This window comes from Anopheles gambiae, chromosome 2 (assembly GCF_943734735.2).
Source record: "Anopheles gambiae chromosome 2, idAnoGambNW_F1_1, whole genome shotgun sequence".
NCBI lineage: Eukaryota > Metazoa > Arthropoda > Insecta > Diptera > Culicidae > Anopheles > Anopheles gambiae.
In genome coordinates, this window is record NC_064601.1 from 114010871 (window position 1) to 114031581 (window position 20711).

Sequence of the window (20711 nt, forward strand, 5' to 3'; positions counted from 1 at the left end):
ATTGCTTTTCTTTTACCGTGCTGCCTAATGCACACGCACACACACATAGGCACACGACGAATGAAGGAACATTTGCATGGTTTGAAGGAGAAAGGGGCATGTGAACGTTGCCACTTTTGAATTTATTGCTTTCGCTTTAGTGACGTGAAGCATTAAGGCAATCAAACCAAAACGATAGAGAAGCTGTCGATTGAACCTCAAGTTGTCCGTTCTTAAAGTCTTACTCTGGAAACCAGAGAATTGAACGTAGAAATTAATCATTTATCTTAAAAGGAAAAATAAACAATTGCTAGAATAGCAAAGCGTCATTGCTTTTCTATGCATGCACGAGTCTGCAATGCATTACATTGAGTGCAGCAATTTCTATAACTGTTCAAGGTACTGAAGTCAGCGGTGCAGATAGAGTACGAGAGCACAAAAAAGCTTTCACAGCACAATATGGAAACTCTCCGTACCTATTAAGCTAATGAAAATGACCGTACAGAACCTTCTAAGGAGGCAAGGCGGCTGAGGGGCGTGTCGGTTGTATCACTAATTATATCCTTTCCATTTGAAGTTGCTTTTGTGTCGGTACAAAGGATTTGTAAACAGCTGTTGTACGAGACGGATTAAAGCGGTTAAGACATTTTTCTGCTGCTGCATTCCATACCGAGCTGCGGCTAATCTAAGCTTCCATTCATCATTTCCACTTGGAGCTCTTGTTGGGGACTTATGGCGTTCTTTTGAACGCTGTTTTTCATCATTTTGATTACTCCCAATACTTCAGAAGAAAGAACTCGTTGCGTCTGAGCCATACAATTTAATCTGCAATAAAAACCGCCTAACAGTATGCAATACAAATGTCACAACTGTCTTAATAACATTTATACTGTCTTTCTTCGAATGTAACACCTCAGTAACGCACTCAATAACGGGCCTTGTTCTTTATCAATATTTATTATTTAAGTGTTGTACCCACAATGTTAAAAAAAACAACAACAGCAACATAGAACGCATTAACATCTATCATAGCAAAAACGGGTGTATAAATTAAGAATGAGATTCTGTTCCCAACTTCCTACAAAACGATGCATTATTGTACCGTGGTAATGCCTGCAGCTGTGTCTTACATATCGAACCTTTTTATTAGCCTGTTCACCTGTGTTTCTAACTGTTATTGTTGGCATGCAATCGGATTGCAAAAGGAATTGCCGAACGGGTTGTGTGTGTGTGTAGGAAAGGGAAGGATGAAGGTGCGTATTATGTAGAATAATGTTAAAAACTAACGTCATAAGTGCGTTTTTGTGTGTTTAGTTGTCTCTGTTGTTCTGGATATTTCCTATCTGCCTAAATACCATATGCCCTGGTGGTGGTGACGCTCATCTTAAAAAGATGGCGCACCTGTGGAATGATTAAACTACTAAAGCGCATTCAAACTGGTAACACGGATGCGTTCACTCGGTTCACACAGCGACAACAAAATGATTCCAACGTCGAATCCGGGGGCCTTTCCCCGCCCCGTCCTGGAAGGCTACATTGGGACGGAATTGCTATTCGGTGGGGTCGTTAAGTGGGGTGGAGGATGGGGAAGGGAAGGCCCGGGTGGATGCGTAGCAGAAGAGGAAGTCACTCAAACATCGCATTTCACATTTCACGGTTGCTTGCAAAGGCCAAGTGGTGGCGGTTGTGGCCCAGCGGGAAAATTCCCAAAAGCACAAGCGCACAAGTTGGAAAATTCTGCGTTCAGCCAAGCGAAATGAGCATATTCGCCGAATTGATTGCTCGTGGAGTAGGAAGCTTCGCCCTGCTCGTCTTACCCCCGGGCCCGTCAGGGAAGTCAGCCGGACGTCTACGTGCCATGTAATGTGTCTCTTCGTTGGACGTCGTTGAACTTGACACTGGGAGAAGCGAAAGCAATATAAGAACCGCACGCCCAAGAGCTTTACAGCCAATAAGGTAAATTTGGTAATGTAAGGAGAGCAAAAACACACACACACATACACTTTCAACCACTCTGTGCCGTTTCAACACACTTCAGACGAGCTCTCTGTTCTGTGATGCCCTTTTGTTGGAAGTCCGAAAAACGATCCTTTGATTGTGTGCCTTCACTAGCTTTTTCCTGGTGCGCTTTTGTTGTATACACCTGTCCTTTCTTGCTTCCTTGGGGCAATAATCTGGTTACGTCTGGTCTTCCGCCGTTCTCTCCCCCCTTTTTTGCGCTAGCCTCTTGTATCAGCAACGACGAGGATAAAAGGATTACACTCGCTAGAGCCTCGTACAAGCGATCCTATATTAAACATCCATCAATCGCTTTTCCTCCTTGACACACACTACTTGTCCGTAATCTGCATCAGTGCGATGTACTTGTTGTACTTGGTGTAGTTCCTTCGCCCCGTCTCGTCGTTCATCAGGACGCCCGCATTCTTGTGGCTTGGGTCGCGTATCGTCTTCAGGCGGATGTGCTTCGTAATGTCCCAGCGCCAGTTCGACCGGTACGCGCACAGCGAACACTCGAACGGCTTCTTGTTCAGGTGCCCAACGATGTGCACGTGAAAGCGGGAAGCCGTCGACGCCCAGAACGAGCAGTGCGGACACTTGAAGACTTTCTTCATCAGTCCGGAACCACCGGAGCTGCCGCCGGAGCCAGCCCTACCAGCGGCTGCTGGATCGATCGTTGGCAGCCGGTTCGTTACCTCACCGTACCCGGGTGCCGTCTCCACGCCGCAGAACGTTTGCGACTGATGCGATTCCTCCCGGTTGTCATCGTCCGTGTCCGTGTCGTTCGAGAGGTCTTTTGCACTACCACTACTACCGCCTGCTTCGTACTTCCGCGGCGTTTGTACCGAAGATTCGGCACTGCGCTCCAGCAAACGTTTCCAGATTTCGTTGACCGTGGTGCGCTCCGTGGGTTCCGCTGGCTGCTGTAGGACCGGTTTGTCCGCTGCGTCCGTTGCGTTGTCGAAGGAGTTGGCGAGCAGGAACGCTATCAGGTCGTTCTTGTGCGCTAGCTTAATGTGATTGGCCAGTGCTTCGACCGGCTTGAACGATAGCTCACAGTACATGCACTTGGTCATGATGTCGTCTGGATGGGTGGCCACGGGTTGCTGGTGCTTGGTTAGGCTCAGCGGGTAATCTTCTGACGATCGATCACTTTCGCCATTCTCTGCCTTTAGGGCGGCGATTGGGATTGGTTTGACGAATTTTTGGGGCGTCGTCTTGGGTGTCGCCGATGACCCGGACGTGGACATGTTCAGTGGGATAAGATTAGGCACTGGTCGGGATCGCTTTTTAGGCTCTTCCGAAGGTTTGCTGTCTATTCTGTCACCTTCGCTAACCTCTTGGACGGTCTAGTAAATGAAAGGAAATGATTCAGAATTGTGCAAAGAGAACTTCTTGCAAGAACTCAACTCACCTCATCCGCTGAATATGGCATTGATTGTTTTAGTTGATCCAATTCCACCTTGATCGTGGAGGCTTCCCGGGCAAAGTTAGCTGTCAAAGAAAGACACATCATCATGCACCAGCATATCCAGGAAGATCCACACTTTCGCGGTCCAACTCACCCGCAAGTGCTGCTCCAGACTTTTCCATCTCCTCCAGCAACTTCGGCAACCCGGACGCCACCAACTGCTGCACGTACGCCGTCGTCAGTGCCTCACTGTCCGACAGCTTGGGCACCGCAGCCGGCATAACCTGCCCCAGATGCATCTGCCCCCCGTAGCTCTTCTGCACCCGGCGCCGGCTCGCACCGAACGCCGACTTCCGAATGCCATCCACCGACCCGTGCACCATCTTCATGTGCCGTACCAGCTTCTGGTAGTGGCGCGACGCGTACAGACACCGTTTGCACTCATTGATCACGATCTTTTCGCCGTGCGTGTCTCGCAGATGGGTTAGATATTTGCGCGGGTTCTGCGTGAAGTAAGTACACCGGCCGCACGAGTAGTTGCGCTTGATTTTGCACTGCGGCAGCTGCTGCTGCTGCTGCTGCTGTTGATCGTGTTCGGTCGCCCCTTGGGACGATGGGCCCGGTTGGGTTCCTTCCCCATCGGTTAGCGGCTCGTCGTAGTTGGCCGACGCGTCGGTGGAAAAGCGTCGCCAACGGTCGAGCAACAGCTGCTGGTCGGTGGACTCCCCATCGTCCGACTGGACGGGCGGGTTCTGGTCGCTCAGGTGTACTTGCTCGCCGCTCACCACCCGGCGCACTATCAGCTTGTCGCCGGACCGTTGCACCATCGACGGTGCCACATCCATAGTTGGTGGTTGTGGTTTAGAGAAGAGAAAAAATGGCAACTGTCACAGTAGCTTGGGCCGGTTGTGCTAGATCGAGCATGGAAACATTACACCTAGAAAAGGAGAGCTATAACTATCACACACACATGGAAAAGGATGATCTAGATCACGGCTACACACGAAAGGATGTTCCACTTTCTTCTTCGCTTCCTTCAGCGGGCCAATGCTGCCGTTGGAGTCGGAGTCACTTAGTATTCTTCGATCGTCACTATCTCGCGCCAATGATCATGCGCGGTGGCGGCGACGGCAGCGGTGATCGGTACGCGCAAGTGTTGTACGCACAGGGCGCACCGACACGCGCTCACACACTCGCGGCACTGTACGCGTTGGCTTCACCATTTGCGGCCGAAAGAATGCCTTGACATAGTTCTTGGCTAGCAAACTAAGCACCGACACACAAGCGGCTCGCCTGTTCTGTCATCGCTAGTTGTCGCCTTCGTCGTCGTCGTCGTCGCCATCGCAGTCGGTAAACCAGAAAGAAGAGGCTGTGTTGTGGTGCGGTTTTGTCGCGGCTACCGCGCTACCATGTCGAGAACAAGAACAAGAACGCTGCTTCCATGCGCTCGTCTTGACCGTGAGGAGAAGTGTAGGGGGAGGGGGCAGAGAAGGGCTTATGTAATCGGCGCTCTCGCAGCGTTCAGCTCCGCGGGAATGAAATTGCTCGAATCGAAGGAAAGGGAAGGAGTGGGGGAATTGGAGGTTGCGCACACCCGTACACGCTTCTTATCAGATAGTGCACATCTCAAGAAGCCACCTCTTAACCTAACACGCACACGCGAATGGGGCGAAACGCGCAACACAGGCAGGACGGAAAAGGGCGCATCAAATAGATTGTGTTAGCGTTTCCCCCCCTTCTCTCTACTCTCCTATTGGGAAGCTCCACAAAGCTCCAGTAACCGATATCTTGGGAAAAGTCACATGGTCACACACACACACACACACACACACACACACACAAAGAAAGACTGCACACAGCGGCAGGTATCGATGGGAACAAAAGTGTAACAAAAAAAGCTCGCTGCTATGGGAAGGTTCTAAGTTCCCCGTGGCAAAACAAGGGTGAGGAGGGGTGGGGGAAGCGCAACAACGCAGGGACACGTGCCATTTTTACCTTCGCATTCGCGCCTTCTTGCCTTGCGTCTTCTGTGCGCTGTGTTGCGGGTGAGAGCGAGGGCTAATTATTCTTACAAGATTCTCTTTGCGGCGCGTTAGAATCGAATTGAATTCCAAACGAGATGAGACCTCTAATGGGGCAAGAGACAGGAGGGGGGGGGGGGGGGAGGAGGGAAGCCTGCGGTTGGTTGGTTCGTGCAGCGTTTAGTAGTTTGCGTAGAGAATGATGACGGCGACGACGGCGACGACGACGACGCAACGACGAAGAGCTTCTGCGCCCGAACGACGACCATATGTGTCGTTCAACCTTGATCGCTTTCGCGATTGATTTTGTATTCTTCAACACGAAGAATAGTTTGTTGCTTTTCTTGTCAAACTTGTCAACCGTGTTTCAACCGTTGCACTGCTGATAAGGGGCTCCCTGGGCTCCCTAAGAACACTCACTAGCACACAGGCGTAACACGCGCAACTGCACTCCCGTTCGCGCACTGCACTGACCTTGCCAAAGGGAGGGAGGGGAGCTGCACATGCAAGCCAAGTGCACAGCCTTGAACGGAACCTAAATCACACAAATTCTTCAGGCGCGATCCACACACACACATACACTGGATCACTCACACATTTTCGGGGGCTCGCATGACCCGCTCTCTGCGTTTGGAGCCACACGGATCGATATAATATTATCGCTTTGCAGAATTCTTTCTTCACACACGCACACACACACACGTGTACAAACGCACGGAGTGTCCTCTTCTTCTTCGCAGCGAGTCGTGCACAATAATGGGGCAAGTGGTTCGCGGCGACCAACGCTAAACACTAACTCCAGCAGCAGCAGCCATCCATCCATCCATCCACACACACGATAGTCGGAATCGATCATCTCATCATCTCTCCGGCGCACTACAGAGAGAGAGCGAGAGAGCGTTGCGTGCTTAGGAGAGCTTCGCGGGTGCAGTTTGCGCATGCAGTGCACGAGAATGTGTGTGTGTGTGCGCGTTCTAAGCACACTGCGATGCGATATCTTCTCCAGCGGGTGGTGTGCACTAGTAGATGGTTACTACCACTACTACTACGAAACGAGGGTCTAATACACGGTGATGCATCGCACTAGAATCAACTAGCATCTCACACACACACACCTTTGAGCGAGTGGGATGGAGATTAGAAGAAGGGTGAGGAGTGGATGTGTGTGTCTATGTGTGTGTGCAACTAAACATCTCATCGGTGCCGTGACACTGCAACAAACTCACCACCAGCACCGCACCGTAACGGGCTGACCTTGACAGAGTGCACCAGTGCACACTACACCGCCCACTTCTCCCCCCTCCCTCCCCCGTTCTGTGTGCGTGTTTGTGTGTGTGCTGCGCAGCCCCTTTTCTTACATGGAAATGTCGGTGCTGAGATGCTGCGCGATGCGACGAGCGCGCTAGCGCGAAACGTGTTCTGTGTGATGCATTTCCCACCCCTCATCTCGCTCTGCCGCAGTCCACCCCCCAATTGCTTTTTGCATCCAATTTTGGGGTGGCGCGGCGACGCTGAGTCACGCTGGGCGGTAAGCGGTAACGTGCGGCGGCCGGCGGGTGTGCATCGTTTTGTGTGCTCGGGCAACGTGACCGTGCGCGGACCCGTTTGCCGTTTGGGGCGGTTCGGCCATGTTTGAAAAGCTCGCGCGGGTGCGATCGTTACGGGGGGGGAATCGTGTGCCGCAGCAGCAGCAGCAGCAAAGCTTGTGCACGAGATCGAGATAAGAAGTCGGCACGGGAATGGACGGGTTTTTAATTGTGAAAATCTTGTTATGGATATGAAGTGAGGAGGAGATTGAGAGCTTTCGTGCTGCTGCTTTTTTTTAATTTAATTTTAGATTTTTTGTGCTCATTCTATGACATTAGTCATCTAATTATATGCTTCTTTTGAGAGGTATTTCCTCTAACAGTGAGTCATTCTTAGCCATGTAGTAAGCAATAAGGTAATTGTAACAATTTGTACCTCTCTTTCAACTCATCTCAGCGCCACCAGGCGCACCCTTTAAGTTATTTTTATTTATTGTTTCTTTTCCTTAGAACTTTTCAATGATTTCAAATCACAATCGACAAGAAGTGCTTGCGAAAAAACAAAACAATTCCTATGAAAAGTCAACTTTACGACTTCAAGATGCGTTTTGGGCATCCTTTTCGTCAACTTTCATGCTGCTTGGTTGCTTGGCGCTAAATTTGTTTATCTTTTCGCTTCCCCTCTCTCTCTCTCACACACACACACGCTCGGTATTCTGTGGAAAAGAGGGTAAGAGGGTGTAGGAATTCCTTCACACCCTTCCCCAGCACCAGCGCAAAAGGCGTGAAAATAAGCGGCTTTACCGACCAAACTTTGCCATTTATATTAACTCTCGAAATTCCACTCTCGGAGGAAACGGAACCAACACACACACACATACAGAGAGGTGGCCTCAGAACGCCCCGGACGAAGAGCAGGTTGATAAAAAGAAGGGATAAGCTTTTCGCGGTGGTTTTCCACCGAGACGAGTATGAGTCGGAAGAAGAAGACTTCTTTTGGGATCGTTTTGCAAACGCCACAAGTGTTAGCAGCAGAAGCGGGTGGGTTTTGGGTGGCTTTTGTTTTTGTGTTTTGTGGTTTTAAGCGAAAAAGCTTTGCGCGAGAACGTGCAGAACTGTTTGGCATATGAAACAATTCAAGTTATTTACAACCATTGCTGATGGAATCTTGTGGTTGTGAGTGTGGATGATTATGCTGACGGGGTAAATTACTTACAGTAATTAGTATGTGGTTCTTCTTCGGTGGCTGTAAGCTTCGTTTTTGCAAGTTTGTGGCAGAAATCGATTGAATGATTATCACTTCTTACCTAATTCATTTGATTATAATCATTTCTCTTTAAAAACTTTAACCGATGGTGTACACGCAATCATCTGCAGTTATGTGTCGAAAAATGCCGAATCCTATCATTTAGTAGAGCTCGCGAGCCTTTTCGGTACAGCTACAACATTGATGGACTTCGCATTGAAACCGTTAATCTCATTAGGGAATTTTGGAATCATCCTTAACGAAACTGACTTGTAACCAACACGCAGAGGAAATTATAAACCCTGATGGCAACCAGCTTCTAGGATTGGTTCAACGTGAGGTTAGAAGTTTCAGGGACCCAATATGTGTAAAGGCTGTGTGTTGCAGTATCCGCCCGTTCAGTGATTGAATATGCGCACGTACTTTGGAAGTCATCATCTCAGCGCTTATCTGATCGCATCGAGGCAATGCAGCGCAGACTCACCCGTTATGCTTTGCATCTTCTCCCATGGCAACCAGTCAATATCCATCCTGATCCATCCTAATGAAGCACGCCTAAAGCTTCTTGCAAATGTTTGTTGTAGGTCTCCTAACGGGGAACATCGACTGTCCATCCCTACTCCAACGACTCAGTGGCGGATCTAACGGTAGGCGGACTAGGCGGTCGCCTGGGGCCCCGCCGATTTAGGGGCCCCGTAGATCGCTAGTCTATAGTATGCCGCATGTGTATGCCTATGTTAGATGTATGCCTTATGGACATAGTACTAGCGACAAGGCCCCCCGGAAGGCAGACACCATTTACCATTAACAGGGGGCCTCAGCTCGTCTTTCCGCCTAGGGCCCCCCATACCCTTAATCCGCCACTGCAACGACTGGACATCTATGCTCCAATGGCCCCCTTCTACGCCCGCTACCTCTGCTTGATATCCCTCGTCGTCGAACGAACTATGGCTCAGGATACCCTACAATCTGTAGGTGCAGGGCTTTTAACAAAGTCTACTAATTTTTCGATTTTGATACGTCCCTAAAGTCGTCTAAAGACCGCATTTGCGCCAGGATATAGTCGAGTTAAGTTTGTAATCTAAGTTAAGTCGACACTTAAGAAAATCATCAGGACTGTAGCTATCCATTGAATAAAGATTTTAAAAAAATATAATAATAATAATAATAATAATAATAATAATAATAATAATAATAGCAATAATAATAATAATAATAATAATAATAATAATAATAATAATAATAATAATAATAATAATAATAATAATAATAATAATAATAATAATAATAATAATAATAATAATAATAATAATAATAATAATAATAATAATCAATTTTTTCAAACCATAACAAAACATCAATATTGGTTCCCACATCGCACAACATGTTGTCACTGTTCAAACGACTTATCAAATTCCAATGCAGCTAACGCCTTCTAACGCCCTTCATTCTTAACCTAATGAAGCCAATAAAAGCATCATTACAATCATTATTGCGCTTTTCGATTCGCGTGTACTAAGCAAACGGTTTTGTTGCGATTTTTTCCTACAATTCAGCACTTTCCCGAAAAACTGACTTGTAGCGCGTAGCATTCTATTAGAAGCAAACCTGAAGTCGAACGGCACGTTTTTATCCCCCACAATTCACTTCTTGTTGGCTTCCAAATTTAATTGGACCAAAGCTCAGTGACCTTCCTCACCCATGGTCGTGTTTACAATCGCTGAAGAAACAGATTTACTTCCTACGTCCTTCGGCGAAGGGACGGCATGAAGAACCACCCAGCACACAATGCAGGATTGGAAAAATTGACTGCGAATCGAGCGAATACGTGGAAGGACTTGGCTTGGAATGGGAACAAAATGGCAATTGTTAGTTTGGGCGTTCGTCACTGATTGGGAGCCGATCGTTTGGTGACTTCCCGCTCCAGGGGGCTTCCCTGTGGGCGGACTTCTAATTGGAAGTGGGCGTGAGTGATGGAGAAATCGATTCCAGGCCCACAAGGAAACCCCTGCGTAATATTAATTTGTTTATTTATTAGTTTAATTTACAATTTCTCTCGCTCTCTCTCTCTTTCTTTGCAGATCACTTCAAATTTGGACGTTTTTATCAGACGGTTTAACGAAATACAGTATTGGGTAGTGACGGAGATCGTCTCGACGACGAATCTCACCAAGCGGATGTCACTGGTGAAAAAGTTCATCAAACTGGCCGCATTGTAAGTAGCTTTCCGTTTGGGGTTTAAAAAACCCACCTCTTAACGCCCTTTCTCCTTTTGCCTGCAGCTGCAAAGAGTACCAGAACCTGAACGCATTCTTTGCCATCGTGATGGGACTGTCGAACACGGCCGTCTCGCGGCTCTCGATGACGTGGGACAAACTGCCGTCCAAGTTCCGGAAGCTGTTCACCGAGTACGAGGCACTGATTGATCCGAGCCGGAACCATCGCGCCTATCGGTAAGTGCCCACCGGCTTAGGAAGATTTATGCCCACATCGCATGGCCCACGCTTTCCAACTTGAATTCCCACGCACGCACGTGGGTTGATTGGGATTGATTTAAACATTGCGTTGCTTGGGCCTCCTCTGCCGAAGTGTCTCTAAACTGTCTTAGTTCAAATTAGTTTAATTCCGATAGCGATCTCTTTCTGGTTCCCGAAAAACGTCCTTGAAAGTTCAAACCCTAACCCTTACCCAACAAACCTCAATCTCAAATGACCGGGTTCGGAAGGATTTCGTTGGACGACTTCCACGGAGCCTGACACGGGGCGACCTTGGCGATGTCGCGTGGCGTTGGAAATCAATTCAATCTTGTTTACGTGCTTTTTTTCGTACAACAACCTATCACCGCCATCAATCTCGTCCACCGAACGCCGCGCTTCCCTTTTACCCAACTGAGTGTCAGTTTGATGAATTGAACCGCCAGCTCGAAGCGTGGGACATGTCTTCTTTCCGATGGAGACGTGCCCGGCACGTGTGTGTGTGTGGCATGTGAATACATATTTGAATCGTCTCGGAGCTCCGGCTAGCGAGAGAGAGATAGAGAGCGCGCGCACAAGAGAACTTTCTTCTTAGAAGCCCCCTAGCATGGGTGGAAGTGAAAGATTGAAAATCAAATTAAATCCTCCAGTCAAATCCCCCCCTCTCCTGCTGCTATTCTGTGCTGCATTCGACTGGACTGGCAAAGAATGTATCGCGCAACATCCCAAGAAGAGAGGAAGCTTTAGAAGCTCGCTGTGACGTCGAAAGGAAGGGCACACCTGACACCACGACGGGGACCAGATCATGTGATAATAGCTTAATCTTGCCGACCGAACTCGTCTCGTAAAAAGGTGTCTCATCAGAAGTTTAAATAACACTTCGGTTAGGGGGGGGGGGGGGGGGATTTACAGCGACTTGCTCCTTCTTCCTTTTTCTTCAGGCTGACAGTGACAGGCAGTTTCGAGTGTGGAGTGGAAGTTTGAACCATATCCACCAGACCGTAGCACACACGCCTTCTTTTCAGCACCCAGAGTGGGAAATTGATCACAATCATCACACTCCATCACAGGGAACCGGGAGGGGGGGGGGGGGAATAGAGAGCTTTGCAGAAGTTAAGCTCCTCATGCACAAGACAGCCGCTTGCAGGAAAGCAGAAGCTCTACTGCCTGGACGGATTGACTTCCGATGGTTATTAAAGCACCACGCACATACACGCCACACACTGTGTTGTGTGGGGAGGAGGGAAAGAGGGAGAATTCTCGGTACAATCGATACCTTCATCTTTTTTTTGGAGAATTGGAAATTGGAAAAAGTTCGTTAAGGCAAAAGTTTCGGCCGCCCCTGCACGCGTGACACGCGCTGTTTGACTTTGTAGCTTAAAATAAGCGAAGGAAGATGAATTGGTCGTCGGTGGGCAAGAGGAAAGAGGGCAAAAAAAAGTCATCAAAATCATCGTGAGACTCGTTAAACAGGTTAACACAGTGGCCAGGGTTACCGTTGTTTTGGGAATTGGTTCTTGGTAGTCGTTTGGAAAGAGAGTACGTGTGGTGAACACATAATAAAATCAAACGCCTTTTTCTGCTCCTTCGCTTTGTCTCACTTTGCCAGGATGTCAGTGGGCAAGCTGCAGCCTCCAGTGATTCCCTTCATGCCGCTGCTGCTCAAGGACATGACGTTCGCCCACGAAGGCAACAAGACCAGCCTGGACGGGTTGGTAAACTTCGAGAAGATGCACATGATGGCGCAAACGATGCGTGCGGTACGCTTCTGTCGATCACGCCATCTTGGTAAGGGCCCCTTAGTTGTAGTATCTCCTTTAAAAAACACACACACACACATTCTTATGCACGTTTGGTTACCCTTTTTGTTTTTAGTACTTGATCCTCCCTCGCCGAAGAACGAGAACGAAATCCGCAACTACATCCGCTGCTTCCGGACGATCGATAACCAAAGAGTGCTCAACTCGATGTCACAGAAGGTGGAACCGCGTCGATCTTAAGGATGCTTCACAGCGCAAAAAACGCATCGCAACAGCCACCCCACCAATTCCGACCACCAGTTGCGCATATGAAAGGTCAAGCTGGTACCGAGAGACCAAAAACCCGCCCAATCCTACAATTGCCCGGTTGTTCTGGGTAACGTTTTTCTTTTCGTGAGAACAGAATCCCAGCGCGCACGGTACTTTTGATGGTTTTTACCATTTGCAAACCGAACATACCTTTGTTGTAAGATAACATTTTTGCTTGTAAGATAACACAGCTACTGACACAGAGTCGGGTGTGTTTGGTACTTTGTCTCTTGTTGTGAGAGTATTTATTAACGTCATCCCCAACCCTGTGTATGTTTTGCTTCTCATCGATTTTGTCCACAGTTTGTTTGTGATGTTAAGATCTGGATCAGTTATACAACAGCAACACTTCTCAGTTTCGTTTCCCCCTTTAATCCTACAAATATCGAATAACTTCTATCACGCGTCACCTTTCCACTGTTGGTTTTGTAAATTAGTTTGTATGAAGATATTTAAGTTGTATTTTGTTCTAAGCACTTTGGTCTTGAATAAACAGCTCGACGATTAAAGTACTGTAATCTTTGTTTTTTATCTTTGTTTTTCTACAAAAAATACACTCAGAAGTTTATACAAAACCTTGCACTTATTAAACTCGAAGCACCATCACAAATACTTCCTTCAGTAAGAGAAATAACTGTAAAACTGCTTCGTCTTTCTAGCGTTTAATTCATTCGCCGTTTTAGAACATTGCTTTACCCCTGAAGGTATGCAATGTGTTAAAGCGTTTCTCCTTTTGAGAAGGATGCGAACGCTTTCTTGTACTAACAATGAAACAAATACGACCACCGAATGGTTTATTGCTTGCTTTTAGTGAAATTTCAGTTTTTATATTAAAACGTCCCTAGTTTTTACCCTATTTTTTGAGAATTTGCTAAATTTGCAAGTATAGAAAAGCAGACAAAACATAAAATACACACTCATAAACACAAAATGTTCGCCAATGTCAATATCAAGTGCATGTTAAACTAAGTCACAAGTCAAAACGCTATCAAGCTAAGCATATTTTTCAAACTAACAAAACAAACAGAACAAACAATACGCTATTTACAAACAGAGGTGCATAACAGCAAACTTATACGTATATTTACACAGCGCTATAGCAACGCTTATTAAAACAAAAGCATAATAAAACCGATTCCTTATTGCTCCTGTTCACATTCTTCACTCACTCACATCAAATGGATATCTTTGGCTGGACCAAAGCTGGAAATCCATTTTCCTTTCTATTATCCTTTCTTAATTGTACTACCTTTCGCAACCGCTTTTGCTCCGATCTGTTCTTCTGTCCAACTGCTCCGGCATAAAAGGGAGACATTAAATCCGCACATAGTTGTTATGTTACATGCTACAGCAACAATATCATTGTTCCCATTGTTAGCGTAAATGTGTTGTTTAGCGTGTAAGAGAATGCGATAAGAAACGATCCTACGGACAGCTACGGTGTACGCAGTCGTTTTAGTTTGAAACCAAAGGAAAAAAAGAAAAAAACACACGCATGTCAATGTGATTAGCCGACAATCTTTCCATCAAACCAAATATACCTAACATAGGACAACCGTATTAAACATTAAACACAAACATTACTCCGTCGATGTGCAACAAAATAGAAACAAGAGGAAAAAATAACAGTAAAATGAAATCGTAGATCGTTTACCTCTCTCTCTCACCTTACCGTCTGGGTTTCAGCTACTTCACCAACACTTCACCGAAAACCTCTCTCTCTGGGTCCTTTTTGATAAACAAAAACTGTCTATTTCGAATCCCGTTTTCAAAGGCAGAAGCGCCAATCAAGATCGTTTCAAATGTGAATGTGATCCTGCGCAACAAGCTATAGTATAGTGTAGAGAGAAAAAAGATAACTGATCGTTGAAAGTGTAATATTAAAAAAAGGTACTAAAACACTGGTTAGATGTAAAGATATGTAAAGACAGATGATAAGAAATGAAAGAAAAGGAGAGTGAGAAAGAGAGACCTATTATAGTAAATATAACAAATAAAAAACAGACAGTTTAAACGTTCTAAAGTAAAAGTGGAACTCAAAAATCATAGGAATTTCCTTACAACACTAGACAAAAACAGTATTTTGCAAGCAAAAACTGATCACCTTCGTTTGATGTTGTTTAGTACAGCCATAACAAGACAATCATGTGTATGATGAAGCATTGTATTCCAATTTTGGTTCCATATCACTTCACAAGAAAGTGAAACCCCCCTGCCCCCCTCCGCAAAATAGGTGTAAGAAAATGGGTGGACCATCGATGTACACGATCAATGTTAGTCGATGAATGTTTCTTCTGAGCATACACCACTGATCATCGCTGCACGTTCGCCTGCACCTTTTCAAGTAAGGCTCTTGATCGCGATATCTTAAAGACTAAGCTTAGCATAACTCCCTTAAAATTCCCCACAACTCGTGAACCGCCACACATACGCAACGTACGTTTCACTCTTGTACCTTGACTGGAGACTTCTTCGATGCTTCGATTGATAGAGCAGACAGATAGATAGGACACGTAGAATGTGGTAAGCATGGTAAACAGAGTTGAACAAAAACAAAATAAAGTTGAGTGTTGTTGAGCAAAACAGCAGAAATGCCACAAATGTTAGCGTCTTTATCGACAATCATTCAAAAGGGGAATCTAGCTAGATACGTCCCTGGTTACAAACACACAAACACACACACTGACACACTAAACACCCACTTTGATCGAATTGTTCGTTTTCGGTTTAGTAGCATAGTCGTTGATGTAGTATAACAGTGAGCGTCGTTGCAGTGACGAACACAATGATGTCTTTAGCTACTAAAGTAACACTATTTGTTTGCTATATCTTGAAAAAAGAGCTATTTGCAGAAGTTTGTTACAATTTATTTAACGCAAACACTCAACACACATACACACCCATACTATGCTCACACTAATGTGTAAAAATCAAGACGAAATCAAACGAATGGCAAGAAAGACACTGTAAGGTTAACTCCAATTTGAAAGCCAACGTGAATTAGCAGAATGAGTAGTGTGCATGCACAGAATATTACATTTGTAGAGCAAGAAGGAAGAGATGAAGAAGTAAGAGAGAGAGAGAGAGAGAGAGAGAGAGAGAGAGAGAGGGGGAAGGAGAGTACCGACAATGAATGAATTAAAAGGATCGTTAAGTTTCCAAGCAACTGCTTTAAACGGTAATAGTAAATAGAATGGACACATCATCAACTTACTTGCATTTTTGGGTTTGAGCACTTCTCTGACCTTTCCATGCACGTTAGCATGTAGTGGTAGCTCTCTTTTATCCCACTTCCACCGTATGTTTTACGGTTACACTTTTCGGGATGGTGAAAGCTATCTCTAACACGTTAGAGATCAATTTCTCGAAAGCATTGTGCGTAGTGTAAACAAAGTAGCAAACAAAGAAGAAGAAAAAAATCAAAACAAACAAAAGAAATAAATGTAATTTAATGTGTATGTGTTATAATGCTGTACATTTGGAAATCATACGAAAAGAAGACACATTCTAAAAATACACACAACAAGTACACACATACTGTCTCCTCTCTTTTTATCTCTCTCTCGCTGTCTCTACGAAACGGACATGAAGAAATAGGAACAGACGAGAAAGAGGTGTCGAGGAGAGAGCGTGAAGGAAGCGGGCGCGATCACACTGAATCACTTAAGAATATATACACCTAACAGTAACAGTAGCAGTGCATGTTCCAATTTACCTAGAGAGTAAGACTTCCCGTTGGGAGGGGAAAAATGGGAGGAAATGATCACAAAAATGATCATGATTGTCACGAGTCCTTTTTCTACGCCCGTAGATCATCTGTTTGTTGGAAACGTTTACTAGAGTGTATGTATTTTGTAAACCCACCTCCAAGTAAATTGTGTAGAGGGAACAGCAATAGGGCTCCGATGGAATTGTATCTGGAGTCTCTCTGTCTCTCTCGAAGTCTGTGGTAGATTGTTCTTATAAAAAAAGGAATTGGTAGCGAGATGAAACAACTAGAACTAACAACTAACACCGTTCTGCGATGGTGAAGAATGGCCAAACTTTTTTCATATTCAGAAACTAGGCTAACAAAACTATTGACTAATGCATTTTGTTTTTTTTTTGTGCTGCTATCGGATAGAGAGAAAAGGAGAATGAGAGTTAAGAGATGATACTGGAGGCAGCTGTCAAAAAGCTAATCAATGACCCCTTTAAAACCATCTATTTCTGTACCATACTTAGTAGCTATGAATTTAACAATTTAAAGATTCTATCGGTAAAAAATGCCATTCTAACTCTTCAACACTGCTCGTGTAACGGTGCGAGGACATAACAAGCTAGAGAACATTGAAAAAAACAAACACATACCGAAACAGTAGCATGTAGAAAACATTACTCTATAACGGTAGATGGGAAATAAAAACTGTCCAGCACTGTACGAGCGTCGCATGTCCACGTGCCCAAACGCGTGTTGAGTGAATCGCAAAGACTAGTAGAGATACATGGAAGCTAGTTGGACAGGAAAGTAATAAAGTATTTTCAAATATTTTCTCTTTTCACGTGACCTGTGTATTGATTTGTAGTGCTGTAGTCCGAAAATGTTAACTTTTTATGCGTAAACTTGGCAGCATGTAACGAGCCATCACCGACCGGTACACTTTTGAACGTTAAATTTGAAATGCGAGCTTTCGTTCAAAGCTTTCGGTGGCAAAGCTTCCCCTTTCAACGACACAAACGTCACTCGGCGCCCCCGCCACTGAACGAAGCAACTGTCAAGCAGGCTGAGCGCTGAACGAAAACACATTAAAAAAAATCGCGATTTGTTTCATTTTTTTTTTTGCTCGTCTCTCTTATTTCACAAATTTGGGCAACGCGCACATATCGGCCAGGACCTCACGCCTCGTCGCTAGCCAGCGGAAAATCGACTCGCTCGTGGGAATCAAAACAATCTTCGAACGTTCGTCCGAAGCCTAGTGTGTTGTTTCCTTGTGTGTGGTGTTGTTGGCGAAAAAGTAAACCTCGCAATGGCCGTGATTGCTGCGGATCTCAAGTTGCTGCTGGCCTGCCGTGGCACGTTTGGCCAGGTAATACGGACGCGCGGTGGAGCTGTGTTGGCAAACTCTTTTCCTTCCAGAACAATCCAGCGCGCGTGCTGGGCGCCACCTTTCCGGAAGGATTGAGATGTGACGTCCTCGCGAGGAAAAGCTTGCCATGCTGACGCACGAAACAAAACCCACCATCCCATGGTACATTGTCTCGAGTTATGGTAGAATGGTCATTATATAACTTCTGCCGTGCAAAAAGTGATAATTTCGTAAAACCACGAGATGGGTTGTTAATGAGCCCGGGTTGATGGGGGAGGGGAAATCGATCCAGAAGGCCAGCCCAATCTGTCGACCCCCCGCTTTCCAGTGGGCAAACCATAGACACAACCTTGTGCAATCTTATCGCCAGGGCCCCTGGAGAGGCGCCTATCGATAGCCCGGGGCAGGGTGAAAGGTGGTCACGGGTCAACACGTACCACGGCTAATTGCTCGGGTTGCGGCTGCTGCTCGTGTGGAATCTGGAATGCGTTGAACCCGTTTTTTTGCGCGTTTTGCTCCTTCTGCTCTTTCGCCAATCCACGGTTTGGCCTGCAAATTATCACGATTGGCACGCGGCTCCCGTGTCGCGGCGAGGAGAGTGTGACGCAAATTAATTCAGTAAATTTTATTGCATTGCTCGCCAATTGAATTTGCCCCCCGTCTGTCACCTGCTTCGCGTATGTGCTTGTGTGTGGGTCAACAAGGCCAACGAGAATAAGTTAGCACTGGAATCGGTTTCCAGCTCATTCTTTCGTGGCGGTGACATCGTTTAACGCTTTTTTCTCGTTTTTTTTTTAATTTTGCTTTCAGATCAGAAACATTCACCTTGCCGCTGCCAATAATGCCGCGGCCAAGAAAGTTAAAAAGTTCCAGATCTACCGCTGGAATCCGGATAAGCCGGAGGAGAAACCGTACAACCAGGTAAGGGCGCGCGAGAGTTATGCAATGGTGAAGTAATTGTTGCAAAAAACAATTAATTCTTTTCTTTTTTGCACTTCCAAAACCAGACGTACGAAGTCGACCTGAGCGCCTGCGGCCCGATGGTGCTGGACGCGCTGATCAAGATCAAGAACGAAATGGACCCCACGCTGACGTTCCGCCGGTCGTGCCGCGAAGGCATCTGTGGCTCGTGCGCCATGAACATTGGCGGCACGAACACGCTCGCCTGCATCAGCAAGATCGATGCGGACAACTTGGACAAACCGACCAAGATCTACCCTCTACCGCACATGTACGTGGTAAAGGATCTGGTGCCGGACATGAACAACTTCTACAACCAGTACCGCTCGATTCAGCCCTGGCTACAGCGCAAGTAAGTGTGTGGTGTGGTGTTGCTAGCCGTGCCTACTAGATTTGGCACGCGCCGCCACGGCTTATCAGCACCGCACCGGCTGGTTGCTTCGTTGGTAACTGACCTGACTCATCCAAATGCTCCCCCCTATCTGTTGCAGGAACGAGAGCACCGAAAAGAAGGGCGATGCCCAGTACCTCCAGTCGGTGGACGATCGCGCCAAGCTGGACGGTCTGTACGAGTGCATTCTGTGTGCGTGCTGCTCCACGTCCTGCCCGTCCTACTGGTGGAACGGCGACAAGTACCTCGGGCCGGCGGTGCTGATGCAGGCGTACCGTTGGATTATCGATTCGCGCGACGAAAGCACTGCCGCCCGGTTGGACAAGCTGAAGGATCCGTTCAGCGTGTACCGGTGCCACACGATCATGAACTGCACGCGCACCTGCCCGAAGGGGCTGAACCCGGGCAAGGCGATTGCGGAGATCAAGAAGCTGCTGTCGGGCATTGCCAAGAAGGACGCACCCGGTCTGGAGACGGCCGCCCTGCACAACAAGTAAAGTGTTCGAAGGCCCCGGGGATAGCAAGACCTCCTAGTGTATGGCTGCACTGCCACCCAACGCGCTGCCCGCCCCGCTCCCAGTGCAAATGGCTTTAGTATGTGAGATGGCACGGAACACGGCCAAAACGGCAAAGTAGATCACCAACAACCAGAACAAAAGCGGTGCGTGACTGTGTGTGTGAGTGTGTGTGTGTGTGCATGTGCGAAAGTGGACGAAGAATTTGTTGAGTAGAAAGGAAAGTATTTCGATACCAAAAAATGTCGCGAAAAAGAGGCACTAGCAAGAAGCTTCAACTTAAAATACGAAATGTTAAAATTCAACATTATAATTGGTTACTTAAAAAAACGACATCCACCGACAGCAGCAGCAAGAAACTCGGCAGTATTGCGTGTACAACGGCGTTCTACTCTTGATTTTCTTGGTGCAAGATATCCTACGGTGCAAACAAAATGGAAACCAAAAAGAACATCATCATCCACCCTTAGTTGTCCTCCTGTCGAACGGTTCAATTTTAGTTTAGTTTAGGAATGAAGTAGGCTTAGTGTTTCGTTCCGGTTTCCTAAATGAATTCACAGCTACAAACGGCTCCCCGTCATCCTGGCTTCGGTTTTGGAACGCGCAACAGCCATCAGCAGAATACGAAATAATCCCCACACCGACATTTATTTATTTTCGATTCCGTAGCCGCAAGGATGGGTAATGAATTGAAGGGGAAAATAAACATGAATACCTACACAACAACAAACCAGGCTACTGGTGGTGTCGAGCGTAAATGAAACGATAAGATATGAGAAAAGGGTTCACATCGCGAAGAAAGCAATACGTAACAAAACAGAGCTACGAACTGTCTTTAAGGCAATGAATTGATGAACTTGAAATAAAATTAGAAATTGATTGAGCTTTGATTAAATTCGGGTATATTTCTCTTACACTCGATTTTTTCTACATTTATTTGAGCATGATTTTCATTTCGTAAATATTTGTTGAATTTGTTTGAATTTCTTTGTTGCGCCGCATCCCCAACTGACCACAAACCGTTCCAACGAGCCCTGCAATCCTTGATAGTGATG

General features: G+C 46.3%; 3 protein-coding genes across 17 annotated transcripts in view; 2 read left to right on the forward strand and 1 right to left on the reverse strand.

Moving 5' to 3' along the window:
• Positions 1-17265, forward strand: part of LOC1269861 (rap guanine nucleotide exchange factor 4) — a 114325-nt gene extending 97060 nt beyond the window's left edge. For all 8 annotated transcript variants that reach the window (XM_061640598.1, XM_061640596.1, XM_061640601.1 and 5 more), the window contains 4 exons: positions 10263-10396; positions 10464-10634; positions 12265-12443; positions 12531-17265. In XM_061640598.1, coding sequence (XP_061496582.1) covers positions 10263-10396; positions 10464-10634; positions 12265-12443; positions 12531-12655 — 609 coding nt within the window. In that variant the 3' untranslated portion in view covers positions 12656-17265. The remainder of the gene's footprint in view (positions 1-10262; positions 10397-10463; positions 10635-12264; positions 12444-12530) is intronic.
• On the reverse strand, positions 918-6514 carry LOC1269862 (zinc finger protein Helios). Of its 8 annotated transcripts, none has more exons than XM_061640611.1 (4): positions 5884-6514; positions 3543-4325; positions 3392-3471; positions 918-3326 (listed from the first exon to the last, which is right to left on the reverse strand). In XM_061640611.1, exons 2-4 carry the CDS (start codon positions 4231-4233, stop codon positions 2310-2312), a joined length of 1788 nt encoding a protein of 595 aa, XP_061496595.1. In that variant the 5' UTR covers positions 4234-4325; positions 5884-6514; the 3' UTR covers positions 918-2309. The 8 variants fall into 8 exon arrangements, with proteins under 8 accessions (XP_061496595.1, XP_061496589.1, XP_061496593.1 ...); XM_061640605.1 differs by having other exon boundaries at positions 5830-6365; XM_061640609.1 differs by having other exon boundaries at positions 6004-6248.
• Positions 17266-17441: 176 nt separating the features above from the next.
• Positions 17442-20386, forward strand: LOC1269860 (succinate dehydrogenase [ubiquinone] iron-sulfur subunit, mitochondrial). The gene is made up of 4 exons (XM_308512.5): positions 17442-17790; positions 18601-18711; positions 18798-19102; positions 19242-20386. Exons 1-4 carry the CDS (start codon positions 17731-17733, stop codon positions 19636-19638), a joined length of 873 nt encoding a protein of 290 aa, XP_308512.4. The 5' UTR covers positions 17442-17730; the 3' UTR covers positions 19639-20386.
• The last annotated feature ends 325 nt before the right edge of the window (positions 20387-20711 follow it).